The 20,714-nt window shown below is 49.2% G+C and overlaps 1 protein-coding gene across 1 annotated transcript in view; it reads right to left on the reverse strand.

Annotated features, from left to right (window-relative positions):
- The window catches only part of PDIA5 (protein disulfide isomerase family A member 5), an 87,367-nt gene that overhangs the window by 55,632 nt on the left and 11,021 nt on the right, over positions 1-20,714 (reverse strand). Inside the window, exons 2-3 of the mRNA XM_019652582.1 lie at positions 9,782-9,908; positions 6,807-6,894 (exon numbers count right to left, since the gene is read on the reverse strand). Coding sequence (XP_019508127.1) covers positions 6,807-6,894; positions 9,782-9,908 — 215 coding nt within the window. The remainder of the gene's footprint in view (positions 1-6,806; positions 6,895-9,781; positions 9,909-20,714) is intronic.

The raw sequence follows: 20,714 nt of genomic DNA on the forward strand, positions 1-20,714 counted from the left end.
GTGTGTGTGTGTGTGTGTGTGTGTGTGTGTGTGTGTGTATCTGCACTAATTGTGCAGCGCAGACAATAAGAGTCATAAGAGTTCAAGAAGGAGAGAGAAATTACCTAGCTCGGGAACTTAAAAGGATCTGGGTTGAGAGATTAAGCACAATTAATTGATCTGCTGGCTACTTCCTTCTATCCTTCCCTTCCCTAGCCAGTGACTGAGGCTCTAAGGGGGGGAGGGGGACACAGGCAGTGAGCAGGGAAAGGAGAGGCTTCGCTGGAATAGAGAGGGAGGGCGAAAACCATCCATGGAACACGAAATGGACTCATCGTGCAAAGGGCCTCACCTGCCACTCTATCTGCTGGGGATGCTGGAGGCCCACCTCCCTTTGGCCGTTTCCTCACCCATGACCTGCTACATCCTATGCCACCCCACCTCCCTTGCCTCTCCTCTACAGAGAATGTGGAGAGAAAGATTAGAGGCCTGGACACACGTCCCTCCCACCCCGGGCCCAGGCAGACACATGCACGTAGGCACTTTCATTTTCATTTGCTGTGGGGTGGCCGGCTAGCAGTGCGGAGTGGCTGCTGCGGGGGCACTGTGCTGCGTTTACTAGATCATGTGCAGTAACCATCATTCGGGAGACCAGCAACTCCCACTTCTGGGAGTTAGACCCGGGGATGAAAGCAGGGGGGAAAGCAGGAAGAAAGAGAAGAAGCAAGGGGCTGGAGGCTCAGGAAGTCGCAGCCTGAGTACCAAACCTTCCCTGGAGGAAGGCCCAACTGCCCGCTGGAGTGACTGATGGCTTCTAGATTTATTTGGCTTTGCCATTAGCTAGCCTGTGACCTCTGGCGAGGCCCTTGGTTTCCTGAGCTGCGAAATGCAGGAGTTGTCCACGTGAGCTGAATGGAGCTTTCAATTCTTCTACAGGGTCAAATATTACTGAAGCACCAAAGCAGGCTGTCTATATCCTGACAGATAAACCAGGAGCCAGACCCCAGGCCGAAGGTGGTGAGGGCATTTTAAGATAGGGAGTCCAGAGAGAAGGGGTAAGTTGGGGGTGGAAAGCAGATTCAGAGGGCGGAGAGGATGCATCAGGAGGCTCCACAGCTCAAAAAGGCCTGAGCCTTCGTCTTCTCTCTCCTAGTCCCCAGACCAGATCCTTACTCAGCCACTTGGCCTCCTTACGTCTGCACAAACCATGGGCAACCTGCATCTGGGTAGAAAGCAGACTCTGAGAGCCAGAGGCAAGGCCCCCAGCCTGTCTTGGCCACTGTGTGCCCTTGGCTAACACAGCCTTTCTGAGTTCCGTTTCCCCATCAAAGAAGGGACAGATCTCTTGCTCCCGTCTGCCAAGTCTGACGTGCCAGGATTCTGAGCAGAAGACCCTGTGACCCCTGAGGCCGGGTAGGAGAGGAGAGGTAGGAAGTGGCCTCACTTTAGAGACATGAAAATGGCAGACCAGGAGCAAGTGAGCAAGGAATGCTGTCAGAGTGACTGCTCCGTGCCGAATACCAAGGACAATAGGAACGAATGGAGCTGGAGGATACAGGCAGGAGACAGGGAATAGTCTTGGAATAGCTGAACTTAAACTTGGACAGACCTTGATGGTCACGTAGCAATCTATGGTGAAGGGACTTGCTGTATACAGCAGGGATCCTCCCAGGTCTGGCTGTTCTCCTTGGTACTTACTCTCAAGAAGGCACATAATAAAGTATGCATTATGCAGCAGTTAATAAAAGTGATGGGAACAGAGGAAGAGGAGCATGCCTTCTCCTCCTTCACCTGCCTCCCTAGCCCAGCAATTCTAAGGCTCTGCTCCTTAGCAGGAGACATATCGCTCCAATGAGTGCACGGCCATGTGCTGGGAGGTATGTGAAGACACACAGCAACAGAACACTTCTTCTGGGAGTCTCCTTGATGCCATTGTAAATAATGCTCAACATGCTTACGTATAAAGAAGCACATGATAAAATCAAATATTCTTTAGAAGAAAACATAAGACTGCAAAATATGTTCTGTCTATGCTAGCAGGCCGCAAATCTTGGATCTGAAGAGGAAGCACTGCTCCAGGGGAAATAAAACAGATGGGAGGAAGAGAGCGGGGAAGAAGGAAAATGTGGTTAGTAATGACCTTAAACCCTCAGGAAAAGCAAGCAGTGAGCACAGATAGGGCAGTGTCAGTCCAGTGAACATCAGCCCCAGGAATTAGCAAACCAGGCACAGCTCCCGCCTGCTGGCTCCAGCTCAGCTGCCCAGACAGCAGCACTCTACGCCAAGGCCGAGCCCCGATGCCAGGCTGCAGGGCACGAGGGGAATACAAACTCCCTCACACACAACCCACTTAACAGCCAGACAGCCACCAGCAGCCAACTCGAGCGTGGCTGCTAAGGTCTGAGCCAGGAGGTGGAGTGAAGGGAAGGGAGAGCTGACAAATCCCTGGGCAGAAGCCAGACACCCTATAAAACCTCACAGCAACAAGTTACTGGGACGTGGGGGAAGACCACCATGGAGGGGTTATGTGTACCTACAGGCACGCATGCAAGGGTTGGGAGCAAAGAGCCAGAAATGTGAGAAAAAGAGGAAAAGAAAAATCCACACAGAGAAGAGAGGAAGAAAAAGACCAAAAGAATGAGGTAGCAGGGACCAGAGAAATGAAGGGGCAACAGAAACTAGTCAGGGAGAGGAAACAAAGAGGGGGAAGAAGGAAGGACATTCATAGGGAAGGATGGGAAAGATGTAAGAAGCAGACACTCAGAATGGAGAGACACACAAAGAAAGAAAGGCCCGCAAAAGACTGGAAGACAGACCTCCACCACATACTTACGCGCACATGCGCTGCACACCACGTCCAATAGCAGTAGCTTCTGGGATTTTTCTGTACCAAGCTCTTTAGGATGAGAGCAACTTGGAAGATTCAACTCCAGGTTTCACACCAGATTAAACAGAAGCCCAGAGAGGGGCAGCCACTTGCCAAAGGTCACACAACTATTTACTGCCAGAGCCCGGCCTCAAGGCCAGGCCTTCTGATCTGCAGTACTACACAATCCACCGCACCCTGTACTTCTTCAGGGTCCGAGCAAAACACCCAGGAGCTAGGGTGGACTATCACACCCCAAACTTTCCTAAGGGGCACCCTCACAACAACCAAGGGGTGCTCACCCAAGAAAAAGCTGTCGAAGAACAAACTCACCATTTCTCGCCCCCAGGTTCTTGGAATGCCCTGAACAATCTCGCCCAGATGAAAGGAATAACAATAGTGGCACGGGGTCTCACATTTAAATTCTATTCTAGAAAGAACTTTTGTTTACCTGATCCTCACCACCCAGCCGGGAAGAAGGCAGAATATGTACCACTCACTTGTCCCATTTCCAGGTGAGGAAACAGACTCAAGATAACCGTCCTATCGAGGTCATAGGGCTAGTAAGCAGCAAAGCTGCGCTTTCAACCCAGGCCTCTGCCCATTATGCAACACACATCCAAAAACGCCTCAGATGCCTCGCACCAGAGCAGTCTTCTCTTGCTCTAAAATGCCCCGTTCCCTTCACCTGCCCTTTAAGGGGAGAAAGCAGAGTGTCTCTTCACCCCTAGCCTTCCTGTCATCCCATCACAAGCCGTGGCACCCCCATTCCAGCCTCTGACCCTTCGCTGGTAGGGCAGGAAGCAAAGCTGGAAAGGACAAGAGCTGGGGAGCCTCAACAGGGCCCATGAGAGGGGAGGCGCGCTCCAGCTGCCCACCTGCTATTTAACAGCAGCCAAGATAAAAAGCGAGCAGATGTTGGCTCCGTTCCACCTCCTCACTCCACTGCAGACAGCAACAGATAGCGGTCCTGAAGCTGCTTTTGCCCATCCCCAGAGCATCTCATTCAGACTCATAAACACAGACTGAATGCATTTCGTACAACCGTGAGAGCTGTCATCACAGAGCCCTGGAGTGAAGAAGGTGGGGCCCCCTAATGATTTACGGGGTACATTCAGAAGTCTAGGAGCAGAAGTGGCCAAGCAGGAGGGCAGAGCCAGCTCATGCCCTTGGGGATCTCCCTGTGTGCCGGTGCTCCGTGATAAGAGCCACCCAGGGCAGCCTGTGTGGACTAGAGCCCCCAGTTCTGTTCCTTGGGCTGTTCTGAAAAAATTTAGCCTCCTCTCACCTCCGATTTCAAACTTGGACCCAGATATTCCTGCTTCCAACATAATCCATTATAGCTCTTCAATCCACCTACTTATCTAAACCTTTCTAAAAGCTTATTAACATTTCAGTTTATACTTCCTCTTAGAGGGATAAATTGAGTGGCAACTACGCGGAACAATCTAGCTTTCTGTCTTTAGGTTACCTTTTTAAGCTCTAAGGGGCCCCCTTGATTTTCATTTTAGCACAAGAGCCACCGGATTATTTCTCCCAGTGGCACTTTTACTGACTCCAGACATCATGTCTCCAATGCGTCCTGATTTCTAATCTTCTTAGTCTGTCTTTCACACACGAGCCCCAGGCCCATTTAGTCCTTTTAGTCCTGCCTGTCCAGGGAGCAGGGCGGGACTACTGCCTTCATATCCACCAGCCAGATGACCTCAGGCAGTGCTCAGGGCCCACACCACAGGGAAAGCCAGAGCACTTTAAAGACCTGGTACTCCAAGGTCTTCATCCTGAACTTGAACTCTACCTCCTCTGTGAAGTTTTCTCAACCTTTCAAGGCGGAATTCAGTGACTCCCCCTCTTATCCATATAGCCTCCATGTACAGCACTTTTCACCTGGATTATAGTCACCTGGTTAGGTGTCTGCCTCCTCCTGACACACTGAGGACACTATTACCCATCTGTGTACCTCAATGCACACAGGAGGTGCTCAGGAATGTTTGCTGGGTGGAACCAGGTGGATGGGGCGACTACATCAAAGCTCTTCTGCCTACTTCTGCTACCTACAAGCCTCATAAGAACTCTCTATGACAAGGCTCCACTGGCTGGGCAGAACTGGAGAGTCCAAAGTGCCCCGTCTCCTCTGATAGGCTTTGTTGCTTTGCCAGTCACACAGCGTACTCCTGGCGAACTGTGGGAGACGGAGACACACCTGGAAGACAAGAACACTTCCAGACCAACTATAAACCAGAATTAACAAATGGCTATGACCTCACCATCTGTCTAGAGATCAGTCTCTTTCCATTATGCTGGTGTTTAAATAAATCCGCAGGTGTGAGGCTAGACATGGATACACACGCGAACATACACATACAAACATGCCCTTACAGTAAAGCCTGCTTGGTAACACTTCCCCTGGCCTCATTCAGTGCTTTGTCAAAATAGAAGTCTCCTTCAATTCTCTCTCCAATCACGATGGGTGGGACAAGCTTGAGGCCATCAAGTTCATTTGCAAAACAGCTAAACTCAGATTGTAGAGGAAGAAGCTGGTCCTGGAGTGGAGCCCGTGAGAGCTCACTTCATCCACAGGGCAGTGGCAGGGCTCATGACTTGCAAGGTCAGCTATTAAAGGTTAAAAAGACCTTGATGGGCCATCCAGGAAAAGAACTGCCTCTTTTCCCAGCAGAGCCCCACCTCTTCCCCATAGTAACAAGAGTGCAATACTCTTGAGTGCAATTCTCCTTTCCCCTCCTCTTCCCAAGCCCATGCTCCTGATAAACCCTAAGTCCAGGTAAGAAGTAGCCAGACACAGTGGCTCTGGAAACACTCCCTGTCCTCAGTCAAAAGGACATGTAAATGCTGAGATCCGCCAAGAGCAGCAAGTGCCTTACATACAGCTGGTGCTCAATAAATGTGCAAAGGACAAAACTGTTCTTAGCTACCTTTTTTCCTATGTTCATTCACTATCTCTGTGTCTTTTCTGTGCTTATGCCAGTCTATGCCAAACTGGAAGCTAATTTATGATAAGTGGCGGGGCGGGGGGATGGTGGTGGTGGTGGTGGTGGTGGTGTGTGTGTGTGTGTGTGTGTGTGTGTGTGTGTGTGTGTGTGTGTCAGCAGCAAAGCACTGAACACAGAGACATGGAAATTATTCCTAATGACTGAAAGGAAAGGAAGCTGAGTACAGCCTGGACTCCAACTCCGAAACTTGAAAGAATCAGAGGAATTCCATCCAGAGGCCCCTGCCCCTCAGTAAGAAGGAACCCTCCATCCTATGGACTCCCTCCTGTGAGCCAGCACTCAATTCTGCCACCTTAATACTGAAGGAAAGTCTCTTGGAGGAGGGAGGTCAGGGAGGGGAAAAAGGAGCTCATGGCACTGCCACTGGGACAGGTGGGGGGTAGGGGCGGAGACACAGGTCAGAGGAGAGAGCTAGAAAGACTAAGCCCAGGACTGACATGTCTAATGAAGCCACCTCAGAAGCCAAGGCAACAGTCGAGTCGGCCAACAGACTCACCACCTTTGGGCTGCAGGCAGTGGAGACTGTTATGGGCCTGGGCTGGGGGTAAAGCCCAGGTTCCTGTTGCAGACCCCTCACACAAGCAAGCCCAGCAGGTGACCCTGAAAATTACCTTACCTCTGTAGGCATCAAGTCCCCCTCTATAAAATGAGGCCCCCTCTGCCACCAATGGGGAGGACAAAATCAAGTGGCACATGACAGAGTGAGAAGCAAAAGCACCATGGAAGAAGGGAAGAAGGGGGTGGAGCTGGAAAGAACAGAAGGGAGGGCCAGAACCGGCCCCTGCGCCAGTCCACAGGCGACCCTGCAGGAATGCGACAGAGGGCTTTCTGTAGCATCTCTCTGTCATGGCTCCTCTCCCAAAGTATTCATCACAGTTACCTACCCCACTCGCCAAAGTTCCCAAGTCCCCTGCCCTCCGGCCATTGTGCCCCATGTCCCCAGGACATACCCACAATCTACCCAGCAAATGGTGCCTTGTCCTTTCACTGCCTGGGCCACAGTGGACAATAGCCTGAGATGACTTTCAGCTGCAGCCTCTGTAAAAAACAAAAAATTAAAAATTAAACATTTGTGCCCAAGTGCACCAGGATCACCCCTGCCCTCTTCCCTCAGGGGCAAGAAGGAAGGAGACCAGTCCCAGAGGGGGGTGAGGTCCTGAGCACCAGTTAAAACACTGTCCCTGTGGCCAACAGTTCTGTGAGAACAGCGCAGCGCTTCTCAGAAATGCCTGTTCCCGTCCGTCCTGCTGGGCCTTTCCTCACGACACAGACCCCCCAACTCACCTCTCCTGTGAGCCACACATCATGCCTCCCTCTTCCAAGAATCTCTGAGCTAAACAGTCAACTCCCAGCACATTACCTTTCTGGGACAAATTCTAAAACTTCTATAACTAAATATACAATTCTATAGCTAAAGCAGGGAACACGTCTGCCAATTCCACACTTGTCTGTGCTGGCGCCCAACCTGGGCGGGGACGAGGGCAGGGACCAGGTCCTTCCTTCACTTGTGCATCACACACTCATTTAGAGGTTCAGTACAACCTGGTGATTAAATGCGGTGACACTAGTCTCCAATGGACCAATACCAAGTGTACGCAATACATATTTCACAGCCCTCTTTCCCAGAAGCAACAGGGGAAGAGCCAGCCTTGGCAGTACCTCGGGGGTCAGCTTCAGGACCGCGGAATATGCCTTGGGGCAGCATGGTACAGAGGTCTGGGCCAAGCACCTCAAAACTACTGTGGGAAGACAGGTTCTTAGATATGGAGCTTCTGTGGCCAGGTTTTCAATACTGCCAGCCTGCAAGGGGCCCTGCAGAGTGGCTGTGGTCAGTGTGTCACCTTCCCCTATCATACCTGTGAGCTCATTTGAAAGGCCCACCCATCTGCTGCCTTCTTCCGCCAAAGACCATATGATACGTTCCAAAGCCAAACAGAAATGATGTCTGAATTACTTGCCTACGCAGATCCACCTTTTCTAGTGTGGATAATGGTAGCTGTTTGTGAATACAAACCATGCTGAGCCTTTCATGGAAGTGAATGAAAAGCATCATTCTAGAACCGTGTCAGGAACTCCCACAACCCACCAGGGCAACAGGAGGGGGGCACAGCGGAGGTGGGAAAAGCCATGGCTTCACCACGCAGATGGGCTCTGGGGGGCGGGGGAGGGAAACTATAAAGACGAGCCACGTGAAGCCCTGCCTTTCCACAGTGGAAAGAGAGGCCTTGCTTGGAAGGATGCGGGGGAGAAAACCCAGTTATTGCACTGCCCCAAAAGCCTACTGATGATCACAAGTCTTGAGGCAGGCCTGGGCAACGAGGCAGGAAGGGAAAATAGTCACCATTTGCTACCCGCCAAAGCAGGGAGAAGCTGGTAAGCGGGAAGCACGGGGAGCTCCACTGCCAACCACTGAGACGGTGCTAGTGAGGGCTTCAGAGAAAGCAAGACACCCCAGGCCCTGCCTCCTGCCCCATAAGCCTCTATCAAGAGACCTCACCTTTCCATTTTCTAACTTACCATAACCATTTCCTGGTCACAGAGGACTCTGTCATTGCAGAATTAATCCATTTCTTCCTACCCTCCAGCAGAGGAAACGAGGCAAAGGTGGTACAGGGCACCAGCTCTATTACCTACTAGCTGGTAGGCCTCAGGTGAGCTAGCTATTCTCCCCCAGCTTCGATTTCCTCACTTGTAACCTGGACGTTCTCTGACAACCTGCACTGCCTCCCTCATGGCAAAGGAGCAAGTGAGAGTGTGTTGCAGAAGGTCCTTGCGGAGTCCTTGTAAGATGACGAGCTTATGTGACAGGACCTGCCCAGAGAAGGAACCCAATGTGTTTCTGCACTGACAGCCGCCAGCTCCAGGAGTACCCAAGGGGACGAGCCATGCTTACTCAGGGCCTTACACCCCAGGCCTCAGGAGCAACTCTGCTTCTCCGTTGCCTCGGTTTTCCCCATTCCTGACAGCAGAGAAATGCTGGTCACATGCTGGACTCCCAACAACCAACTCAGGGAGCATCTGCCAGGCCCTTGGAAGGGCAAGGAGCAGTGTGTGCCAGGGTGCTTAGAGGACGCAGGCTTTAGGAGGGACACACGTCCAAAACATCCATCAGCCCCAAGTGCCAATGAATGTCGAGGATGAGCTGCAAGGAGAGCTGTGCCCGGAACTGGCCCAGCCACTGGCTGTTGATTCTCCGGGCAGGGAAAACTTGGCATCTGTAGGGGCAGCGAAAACACTTAACTCTGCTGGAACAACATCGACAGTCAGATGTTCGAAATTGCAGCCAAGAGCCGAGCAAACCTCTCTCCATCCACTATGCCCTCCCCAGCCCCAAGGTCAGAAGAAGTAAGCTGCTGCTCGCACCCCCTCTGAAGCTGCTGTGTCCTGAGCTCGGAGCCCACTGCAAACTCAGTGTCGTGTTCCAATCCCAGGGCAGAACGGATGGGGGCCAGGCAGGGTCAGAGCTGCCAGCCTGGGGGTGTGCTCCCAAGCCTGGAACCAGTGCAGCTGGCACAGGCTGGCCCAGTCTGTTAATCGACTGCTCTGGTGACGTACGCCCTGCCATGGCTGGCCTGTGACTGTCAAGAACATCCCTGGTGTCCACTGTCCTCTGTCCTCCTTCACACACACACGCTCTCCCCTCCTGAGGTAGTGAGGGACTCCAGAGGCCTGTTCCTAAGAAATACTTATAAAAAGGAACTGATATGAACTCTCAGGCATCCAAAAGCGCAAAATTAACACCCTTCTGTGCTTCTGCCCCCATCTTCTGAGGAAAGCTGACAAACCCAGTGTCCCTCAAACCCTCTCTGAGTAGTTTTTGGTCCAAAGGCCTCTGCCTCCCACCTCTGCTCCTCTCCTTCCTGTCCCATCCCGCCCCGTCCCGTCCCATCCCCGATGGATGACCCCAGGGCCATTGGGCACTCACCAGATTTGGAGTAAAGCACCAGTACATTATTCCGGGTCCTGAGAAGTTTTTTCAAGTCCTTGGGGTCAGAGATCCTCTCGATGAGGGAGGAGACCTTTGTGGAGCACAGCCACGCCGGCAGGACCACCTGGAAGTCAAGGAACCAAGGATGGTGAGTCTGAGCCCGGCTCCCGGCCAGGCCTGAGGAAGAATGGGTGCCCTCAGACATGCAGCACAGAGCATACTGTACATCGGCGGGGTTAGGGCACACCAACCCTTCTCATAAAACTATAGCTGCCTTTTCACTTCATCCCCTCTCCAAGTCACCACACCCCCAAGACACTTCCCAGCCCAGTCCCAGTCTCCAAGTCACCCTCTTTTTCATGCACTTTTCTAAGGCTGTATGGAAGTACTTGCCACCCACTCCATCAAGACATCTCTGTACTGTACCCCAAATGCCGTACGCCAAAGCCATAAGCAATGTGAAAACTCCATCCCACCCAGGAGCACAAAATCCACAAAGAAGTATGATCGCCTCTGATGTTTAGGATGGGAATGAATGGGCGAGGGGTTTTCAGCTTTCCACATTCAGCCAATGATCTCAGGAGACCAGGCCAACAAGAAATGAGCCAGCTGTCCCCAAGAACCCTGAAAACCTTGCACACTAGAGGTACTAGGCACCTCTGCAGGCACAGTGAGGGGTGGGTTGAAAGCAAGGTGTGTGTGTGTGTGTGTGTGTGTGTGTGTGTGTGTGTGTGAAAAGTCTGAATAAGCAGTCACACAGTAGATCCCCTCACCCAGCCCACACAGCTGGCCAACAGTCCCTTGCCTAGCTGGAAGAAAACACGGGGTTACTATATGGAGAAACTGAATAAGGAAAGCTCTGCTGGGAGACACTAGGCTAAGATGGTGGAAGTAGGGCCCTGAGAGAAAACAAGGCATTCAGGGAAAGTCTGCAAACTGAACCTTGAGATGGCCCATCCCCCAGCATCCCTTTTTTCAGAATGCTGCCAGCCTTATTCCCCCAGGCAGGAGATTAGACAATTTTTCTCTGGAGAAACTGAGAAGCACAAGAAAAACAACCTAAAGACAGTGACTTGGAGATCCTCCAATGAAACCACAGTTCCCACTCAAATACCCACTGTGAGGCCCTCTAAGTAAACAAGGGCCCTCCACCCCTCCCTACACTGTCTCCAATCCACAGTGCTAATGCCTTGCTTCAATACAGACAGATAACCAAGGTTCATCAGATATCTGAGGAAAGCCCTTATAACAAATGACAGAGACGAAAACAAACCAGTGGAAAGATGAAACTTAGATTAAAAAGAAAAGAAACAGAAGAAAATAACAAAACTATTATTATTCTCAGAGAAATAAAACAGTCCATCCGTCAAACAATAATAGAGTGTTATGAGAAAGGAATAGTCAAAGAGAATCAGGAAAAACTCTTGGAAAGAAAAACTCACAGAAATAAAAAATGTCTATAGAGTTGAAAGTAGAATTGAAAAAAAAACAAAACGCCTAGAAAATAAAAAAAGATCAAAAAATAAAAAATGAACTAAAGGATAAGAAAAATAAGATGGATCCATTAAATGCAGGAGCCAAATTAAAGGGACTACAGAAAAAGAAGAAAACAGAGGAAAAGAAATTATCAAAGAAACAATCCAAGAAAACACCCCAGAATTGAAGGATGTGAGCTTCAATTGAGAGGGCACAACATCAAGAATACAAAAAGACTCACCAAAGTACATCTCTGAAAACTTTCACAACACTGCCAACAAAAAGGAGATTTGAGTTTCAAAGGAAAAAAAAAACACCCAAAAAACATAAGAAAGATCAGGAGTCAGAACTGGCATAAGACTGCTTATCAGCACACCAGAAGACAATAAGCATTGCCTTCACAATTCTCAAGCAATGTCACTTCCAACTGGAATTCTATAACCAGCCAGGCTACCTGTTAATCGTGAGTACAGATGTACTCAGACTTAAGATCTCAGAAAAATTTACCACCAATGCACCCTTTCTAGGAAGCTACTGAAACTCATGCTCTACCAAAACAAGAAGAAAATAAAACATAAGAAAGACATGGAACCTAGGAAACAAAGGATCCAACAGAGAAGGAGACATGAAGAATTACCATGTTGATGGTGATGAGAAGTCCAGGACAATAGCCTACAGAGCAGCCAGCACAGAATGGAGCAAGGTCAGAGGGTTATGGAAGAATGTGGTCAATAAAAACAGACACCTGTAGGGCCGGCAGAGTGGTGCGATGGTTAAGAACTGGCTTGGGATGCCAGAGGGCCCCGGTTCGGATCCCACATATGAGGGCCAGTGACACTGCCCTCCACAGCTAAGATGCTGAACAACAGCTCAACCTGGAGCTGGGCTGCCATGAGTTGCTGGCGATGGCGTAGGCTGCAGCCCCTGTGGCAGTGGGTTGCCATGGGCTACCGTGTGTAGCCAACAGCCAGCGTGAGTGGCCAGCAGCCACTGTGAGTGGCCGTCAAGAAGCGGATGACTGATCTGCCTCGCCCGGGAAGAGCGCAATGATGGTGCCAACTTGGGCCAGTGAAGCAACGTCCTCCACAACTAGACTGAAGAACAAAAGGACAGCAACTTGTCTGTTTCCCTTCCCCCAATTCCCTAGCACTGTTCCCATCCCCCAATTCCCTAGCACTGTTCCCATCCCCCAATTCCCCAATAAAAATCTTTAAAAAAAAAAGACAACTATAGATTCTCTAATATGCTTGATCATATTGACCAGTTAAATAATCTGACCAAAGTTACACAGCTAATAAGAAATAGAGCCAGGACCTGAAACCCAGGCTCTATTTGACTCCATGCCCTCTCAGTCCACTGCCTCTTTGCAGACACAAGTCTTAAGTTGAGCCTGAGCTCTACCACTTGATAGTTAAGATGCCTAAACAACATCACTCAACCTTCTAGAGGCTAAATGCCTTGCATCTGACACGGAGATAATAATACCTCCCTCGTGGGACTGCTGCGAGGATGAAATGGGATAACTTATCGAACATGTTTTATAAATCATAAAGCACTCCGATAGTATCATTACCATAATATATAATACAAATTTCCATCTCCGCACAGAAGACAGAAATGTGGCCATATTCTAGTGTTTCTAAATATAATCTGCCATTAGATTTCAAGGCGCCTTCTCCCCAGTGTAAAACTTTCCAGGAGGAGTTAAGGAATTACTTCTCCCTCGTTTAGCCCTGCCAGAGCTGTGCACAACGGCTAAGGACCGCTGCCCTTGCGCAGCCCAACTTGAGAGCTCACCAAAACGTTAATTTCACTTTATTATTGCAAGTTATTTACTGCTCCCAGAGAGCTAATGGACTTTAGACTAACAAGTCCACAGCTCAATGCCCATGATTAAAGGAAAAACAAGAAAAGAATCTGTTGGAAAAGCATGTTGACTCTGCTCTGTTTTTACTCCTCAGGTAATCTGCAGTCAAGAAAAACAGCTGCCCTTGCCCAGTGCCTGGTGACTCTGACCCATAGGCCACCCGTCCTGAGACTGGCAGGCACCTGCACTTCTGGAACTGGAGGGAAGGAAAGGAGGGCGAACCCAGTGCCCACCTGCCCAGGCAGCATGGTGGCACACACCTGGGCCAGAGAGACGGCACAGTGTCTACAGCAGAAACCACAAGAGCAGAGCCTCATGGCATACCCACAGCTTTCTTTCTATAAAACTCAGTGAATCCCTCAGGTCATCTAACCAATGGCCACCCGCAGAGTAAACAAACCATGTTCCAGCCAGGCACCAAAGCCTCTGGCCCAGCATTTACCCTCGCACGAGAGCGCTAAACTCAACCAGAGACACACTGAGCAAACTGACTCTGCTTGAATACCATCACCTGGCATGACATTGGGGCTTACCATGGGCAATGGCTGTGGCTGGGTCTTTATGGAGGGTCTGCCTCTGCCCTTTCCTTACCCTACCCCTAGACTAGGAGCTCTGGAAGACAGGGCCCAGAACAGTGTCTGGCCCCTTGAAAGCCTTCAGGAAATGTTTGTCCCACAAATAAACATGACAAAGCACACAAGTTACCACACTCCTGACCTTTGCAGAGATCACCCACTAGGAACATGTTACACAGTGAGTCCACGGCAGCTCTCAGGAGACTCGGAAGGGACCACTGAGAGCAGACAGACCAGAGCGCAGTCAGGGAGGGTCTGGGTTGGAGCACAGTGGGAGAGGTGGGGCCAGGCTGGGGGTCTTCTAAGCCTGGCTCAAGAAATTGATTTGGCCATGACCTCAGACTGGGCAGCCACCAGGAAGCTAGAGGTGGAGGGACCAGCTGGGGGGCTGCCCACATGGGAAGAAATGGGTCAATCCAAGAGCCTCAGGGAAAAACAACAAAACTCAATGACTACTTACATATAAGGAAGGAAGAGAGAAGAGGCTAAAATGACCCCAAGGATCTGGGCTAGGAGTGGAACAATAGCCCAAAATGGAAGAACTGAGAAGCAGCGTCAGCAGGGGCCTTGGTCTTCGGTTCAGACGTGGACCTGTGGGCAATAAGACGCCTCAATCCAGGCATCCTTCAGGCTTGAGAGGAAGCCGCACAGCCAATGAGGTCTCTGGGGTCGAGATGCAGAAGGAGAAGCAGAGGGAGGGGAGGAAGATGGACAGGAGGAAAGTCGGGAAGGAGAAGGTGGGAAGTGTTGCATCAACAGACCAGGGAGGAGACACACAAAAATGGTGGGTGACTGATCCGCAGGCAAAGGCCATGGTCAGGTCCACTGGACAGAGGATCTTAGTAGCATGGGAGGGTAGGAAGCTAGAGTGTTGAGAAGAGACAGCACTCCAGCTCAGGAGCTGGGGTGGCAGAGGGAGCACAGGTGGTCCAGCAGGGTCAGGAGAGAGACGGCTGCTTCCACTGCGGACGTTTGTGGGCAGAGGAATGGCAGGATTTGGAGATTTGGGGGTGAGACAGGAAAACAGTCAGGACAGCCAGATCTGGGAGGACCCAGGGACTTGGTGTGCAAAGAGCTAAGACGCTAGCCTTGGCATCTCTGAGAGCGAGGAGGAGGAAAAGCCCGTGTCTGGCCTCAGACAGACCCTCACCTCAGCAGGCAGCTGCAGGGACAGTGAGGAGGGCAGTACTTCCCTCTCTCCCCTAAGCCCAAGGGGATGCTCTTCCAGCCACTTAACATTCTCCCTTCTCCTCCACGTCAGTCTATTTTAACCTTTCCAGTATGCACGCTCCTTCCTTTCCTTCAGACGCAGCTCCAGTGAGCCTTGGATGGCACCCAGCGCCTTCCTGCAGATTTAAGTCACGAACCACAAACCTTGATAACAACAATAACTACAGCAACAATAACGATGTTAATGATGCACAAACTCTCTGCTTTGTCAAGCCCTCAGGGGACACAGGGCAGTGTTGAGAAGCGCTTCAGAAGCCTTCAGAGCCAGCCATGGAACTGTTCCTGGGCTTGGCAGGCTCTTTACATTCTAAGTCATTCTCTTTGGAGGTAGAGAGGAGAGAGAAAAAAATCCCCTCTGTTCACCATGCAAGCTCTTTCTGATGGGCTCCAATAATTGCTTTCTTTTTGCTCAACATCCCGCAGCTTTAACAGGATTTGCATCAAGGATGAGCTGCCCCCGTGGGCTGGGCTGAGACCTACAAACTACTCCCCCAGGGCAGGGCAGAACTCCACTGGGAAGGACGGCCTCCTTTTTTCTGCTACTGGGGAATACAGGCCCCCAGAGTCAGGTCACACTTGCATCAGAGAGCCAGTTCCCCCCTGCCCCCGACCCCATCAGTGTCAGTCCCTTAGCCCCCAACCCGTCACAGTGCAGTACCCCCCCTCAGAACACCAGACCCCTCCATCCCAAACCTCTCCCCACTCTTCAGAGCCCAACAGCGCTCAGGGTCCCTGGCACAAAACCTCCCCTCCACTCCACCACAGCGAGAGGCAATGGGGTAGAGGAAACTGGGTTCTCATTTCATCTTCCAGACTCCTTGCCGTGTTCTCCTAATAGGCAGCTGCCCATATCAGGGCCTGCCAGACAAACAACCCCCCTGCCTAGCAGCCCACACTCATCTGCTCCTTTTGTGGTTTTCCCACCCCTCAGACACCATGGAAAGGGCACTGCTTCCGGAGTCAGACACACCCGGGGTCAAACCCAGGTGCCATCATGAATAACATGATTATCTCAGAGTGTCATTTCCCCACCTGTACCGTGGAGGGGACAACGCTGACACCTGCCTTGCAGGGTTGGTTGAGGATTAAACGAGGGAGGAAAAGTACATAGAGAACCTAACATAATGCTTGGCATACAGAAGCACATAATCATCGTAATTATCTTTAGTAGGACCATTAGTGAGACAAATCACAGATAGAGCAAGGACAACAGTAAAATGGGCGCCACCTCTTCCTCCCCAGGGCCCAGCTTGCAATCAGGCAAAACAGCACATCCAGGCAGGAAGAAGTGTGCACGTACACACAATTCAGCATCATAAAACCTGGAATAATCACCCATCTGCACAGCGACCCAGACAAGAGGCTACGCAGCACATGTGGAACGCTCTTTCCAGGTTTTGTGCCCATTTGCCCCTCACAAAACCTACAGGGGGGGGAAACTGAGGCTCAGAGGGGCTAAATTACTTATGAAGGTCACACAGTAGGCAAACAAACAGCAGAGCTAGGACTAGAGCTCGGGTCTCCCAGCTGCTGGCCAGAGGCGGTGGTCTGCTTCTCTCAATCCCACATGCTCCCTGGACTTGGGGCAACCCAAGCTGAACAAGGAGCACCTCCTACCCAGGCAGGGTCCATCAAAGCAGCCAGGAAAAGCCCTAATCTTCCAGAATCCCATGGCAAGGAGGGTCTCAGCAGGGATTGCCATGAACCCTCTGCTTCCTGCAAACCCAGAGCACCTGTGCTCTGCCCTGGTTCTCAGGGTCCTGGGGCAATTAGCCTGGATCCACTACTGTTCAACAGGCTCTGCACAGGAGTCTGTGCCCCTTTCCACCTCCCTCTTGTTCTTAATACCCAGCACACACAAGCTCCTCTCTCTTCACTTAAGCTCACCCACCATCGCCACCAGACTAAAGAGATAAAGAGTCGTACAATTCTGGAAAATAATAGGGAGAACAGTCCTTGTCACATTACACCCTCAGCTTTGAAAAGCTCCAGATCTCCGGGGCGCGTGCCAGCACCCTCAAGTTCTCTACAGCCAGGGAGGCTGTCTGTCCTCACAGATTCACTATTCAGTGCAGATCATGAAGCCAGAGGGTACTCAATTATGTACAAGCAGCTTGCTAAAGGAGGAAGATTTGAGGACAGAAGTTTCACATTTAGGAAAAAGGGTGGAGGTGGGACTTGATCTTTTTTGCTCTGTCACCTGAAAAAAGATACCCTTCTTATGTTGGGAGCTGTGAAGAAACTAGTTTAATTTAGTGTAACCCACATTTTGCTCAAAATACTTTTGAAATGTCAGGATCTAAAAGCCTAGACTCTTAAGAAGCTGGTGGTAAAGGGATCTAGGAAACATGTTAAAAACAGATGACCTGAACCCAAGGTCAAAGAACTTGAGCTGGCCGAGAACTTAGAGCTGGAGGTGTGGTGGGAAGAGCCAAGAAACCTAAGTGTTGCATTGGCTTTGATGTTTACTGGCTGTGTGTCCTTGGACAAGTCCTCTCTCCTCTAAGTCTTAGTTTCTTCCTCTGTACATGAAGGTGCTGAGTGATTTCCAAAGTCCTTTACAATTGTGACATCTGGCAAATCTATTCTCATGACCACTACTAGAGAGGTACGGTGAGGTGCCCTTTATAAGGAAACCCTTAGTTTCTCTTGGGAATGAGGCCCTCCCCCCCATATTAAAAGCCACACCTCTCAGTCTCCATGTATGTGACAAAATTCCAGCCCCTGGAATGCAGGCGGAAGTGTTATGTGTCAACTTTTCGGAACTGTCCCTAATAGACATCTGATAAGTGTCTTAGTCCCCTCCCCCTTCCTGCCAGCTGGAATTTGGATAAGATGACTAGAACTCAAGCAGCCACCTCGAGATAATAAGGAGAAAGGACTTACTAACGACGTGGAGTAACAAGATAGAAAGTACCTGGGTCCCTGACACCACACAGTGATATAATGGACCTGGAATACCCCTTTCCAGGCTTCTACATGCATGAAATAAACAATCTTTTAAAGGCATTATTCTGAATTTTCTGGCACACATACAAGTAGAGCTTGAGTACCTACTGGAACAAAAGCTTTAACTAGAAAGAAATATTAACATCTGCTTCAGTTGGAATATTTCTAAGTGTCTGGGGCATCAAACCATGCATCATACTTTAGATAAACTGTAATAAGAAAGGAGGCAGAGAGACTATAAGGGTTTGATTTACTACGTACCTGCTAGTTACCCAAGTTTCACTGTGCCTGTTCTTATCAGGTATCCTGGTCACCCGATGACAGCTACCCATAAATGAGAGGAAGATTAGCTAGTAACTCTCCAGTTTCCTTACACCCTCCGTTCTTACTAGGAAGAAGGCCACTGCAGAAGACTGAAGGGCCAGGTCATCCCTTGCAGTTCACAGGCTTAAGGTGGGCTTGTTGGTTCGCCAGTACAGTATTCCTTTCAACATTCCTCACACGATATCTCCAGCGTCGAGGTAGCCTCCCAGAGCCAAGGATTCAAAATTCCTGAGGCTGCTTGATCTACTGGGGCCCAGAAGGCTGAGAACTAAATATGTTAATTCACAGAAGTTCCCGTCCTCCACCTACCATTGCATCTTGGATAGCTCTAGTCATTAGAAAGTTCGAAGTCTAGGGTAACCGATTAGCTCAGTTGGTTAGAGCATGGTGCTGATAACACTAAAGTTGCCAGTTGGATCCTCGCATAGGCCACTGTGAGCTGCGCCCTCCTTAAAAGAGTCAACTATACCATTGTAGCATGAAAGCAATGTGTAACTAAGGACCATGGCTGTGCCCCAATAAAATTATTAAAAAAAGAAAAAGAGAAAGTGCAGTCTTTCTGCTCCCATGCCATTCTGTCAGCCTATCATACCCTGAAGATAGCAAACACGTTCCCTCTTAGGAATCTATAGACAAAATGCCCCAATTCCTCAGATGTGCCCTCAACTCCCTCATCGTCCTGAATGACCTGCCCTAGACACAGACCGTCCTGAATGATCTGCCCAACACACAGCCATGCTCACGATTCTCAGAGCTATCCCAATGCTAGGAGCAGCGTGTCAGAGCTTGAAAAGAGTAATTAATGGTCTACATTAAACTATAATTTATTTTGGAAAATAAACACCTATGCTTTCATAATTCAAAGTACAGGAAATTAATCTCAACACAATCTTGACTAGCGGGTCACAGTTAAAAAAAAAAACACTGAGAAACACCCTTAGTGAATCTCTTAAAATATGGTGCCCAACTGTCTGCCATACAGTGCTGGCAAAAGCCTAAACTAGTGCAATTCTTTTGGAAAGCCATTTGGCACAATTTATCAAGTATCTTAAAAGTATTTATGGTCCTTGGCTTGGTAATTCCACTTTGGGGAATCTGTCCTGAGGAAATTAGCAGAGGTTCTGACACAGGTATGACTCACAAGGTCCTACTCACAACAGTCAAGAGTTATAAGCAAACTAAATACTCAACAGTGCAGGAATGGTTACCTAGAGTAAGCCACTTGACAGAATAATCAGCCATTTAAATGATGTTTTCAAAGATTGTGCAATGAAACAAATAACATTTTAATGTCAAGTTTCAAAACACAGAATTCAAAATGTACATGGTACGATTACAACAGTATGCAAAATTATGCTCAGAAAAAGACTGGATGAAAAAAATGCACCAAAGGGAAGCTTTGTCCTCAGAGAGATTTTATTCTTCCCCTTTGGCTATTTTTCTAATTCACTATAATAGACATGTCCAATTTTAATATTTAATATTTAAAAAATTACCACCAATTGGCCACCATCATGGAAATAATGAACAACCTCAAAGTGTGTCCCCACAAGAAAATATAACTGTACGGTGGAAAAACCTGGCAGAAACCCCCTTGACTAGGGGACCAATGTTAACATCACTAGTAATGAGTCAAACCAAATCACATGCCATCTGACAGAATGCACTGAAGAGAAACCTCATCAAAAACCAAACTGAGGGACACACTTCAAAAAACGTCAGTCCAAAAGGCAAAGACTGAAAAAATGCTCCAGGTTAAAGGACACTAAAGCGTTAAGACGATTACGTTCAACTTGTGTTTGTGAACTGGGTCCTCAGCCAAATGCTACACTCCAGATTTTGATCGTTGTACGTACTATGGTTGTGTAAGAGAATGTCCCTGCCTTTTAAGAAATACTGAAGTATCCCCTAAAAAAAAAAAAGAAAAAAATTGAAGTATTTTAGAGAGCAAAGGAGCATCATGTCTGTAAACTTTATATAGGTAGAGGGAGAGTATGATAAAAACAAATGTGATAAAATGTTAGTATTTGTGGAATTTGGGTAAAGGGCAGATGGGAATCCTTTGTATTCTTGCAATTCTTCTTTAAGTCTGAAATTATTTCAAAATTAGAGTTAGAAAAACTACTTACCTGGAAAAAAAAAAAGACACCCCCCCCCTCCAAAAAAAAAAAAAGAGACTCGGAGAACACAACCAAATACTGCCTGCCACAGGCCTTCTGGTAAACCTCCACCATCCAGCAAGCATTCACTGGCACTTTCTCACCTAAGAGTTGTGCTGACCTGTCCTTCTTCACCTCTGGCTGACTGCCTGCCTCTCTGCTCACCTGACATTATGTAGTTTTTTAAAATGACTATTACATGGAATCTGCAAAGTATTTTTCACGCAAAATATGCCTAGAATGGCCTTGATGAGAGAGATATGTGAAAGAACATTAATTTTATTAATAAAATATGGGTAATATATGCCCCTTCAAAGGGCAAATGTTAAGTAGCTGTCACCAACCACCAT

Source organism: Hipposideros armiger, unplaced genomic scaffold, assembly GCF_001890085.2.
Source record: "Hipposideros armiger isolate ML-2016 unplaced genomic scaffold, ASM189008v1 scaffold_8, whole genome shotgun sequence".
NCBI lineage: Eukaryota > Metazoa > Chordata > Mammalia > Chiroptera > Hipposideridae > Hipposideros > Hipposideros armiger.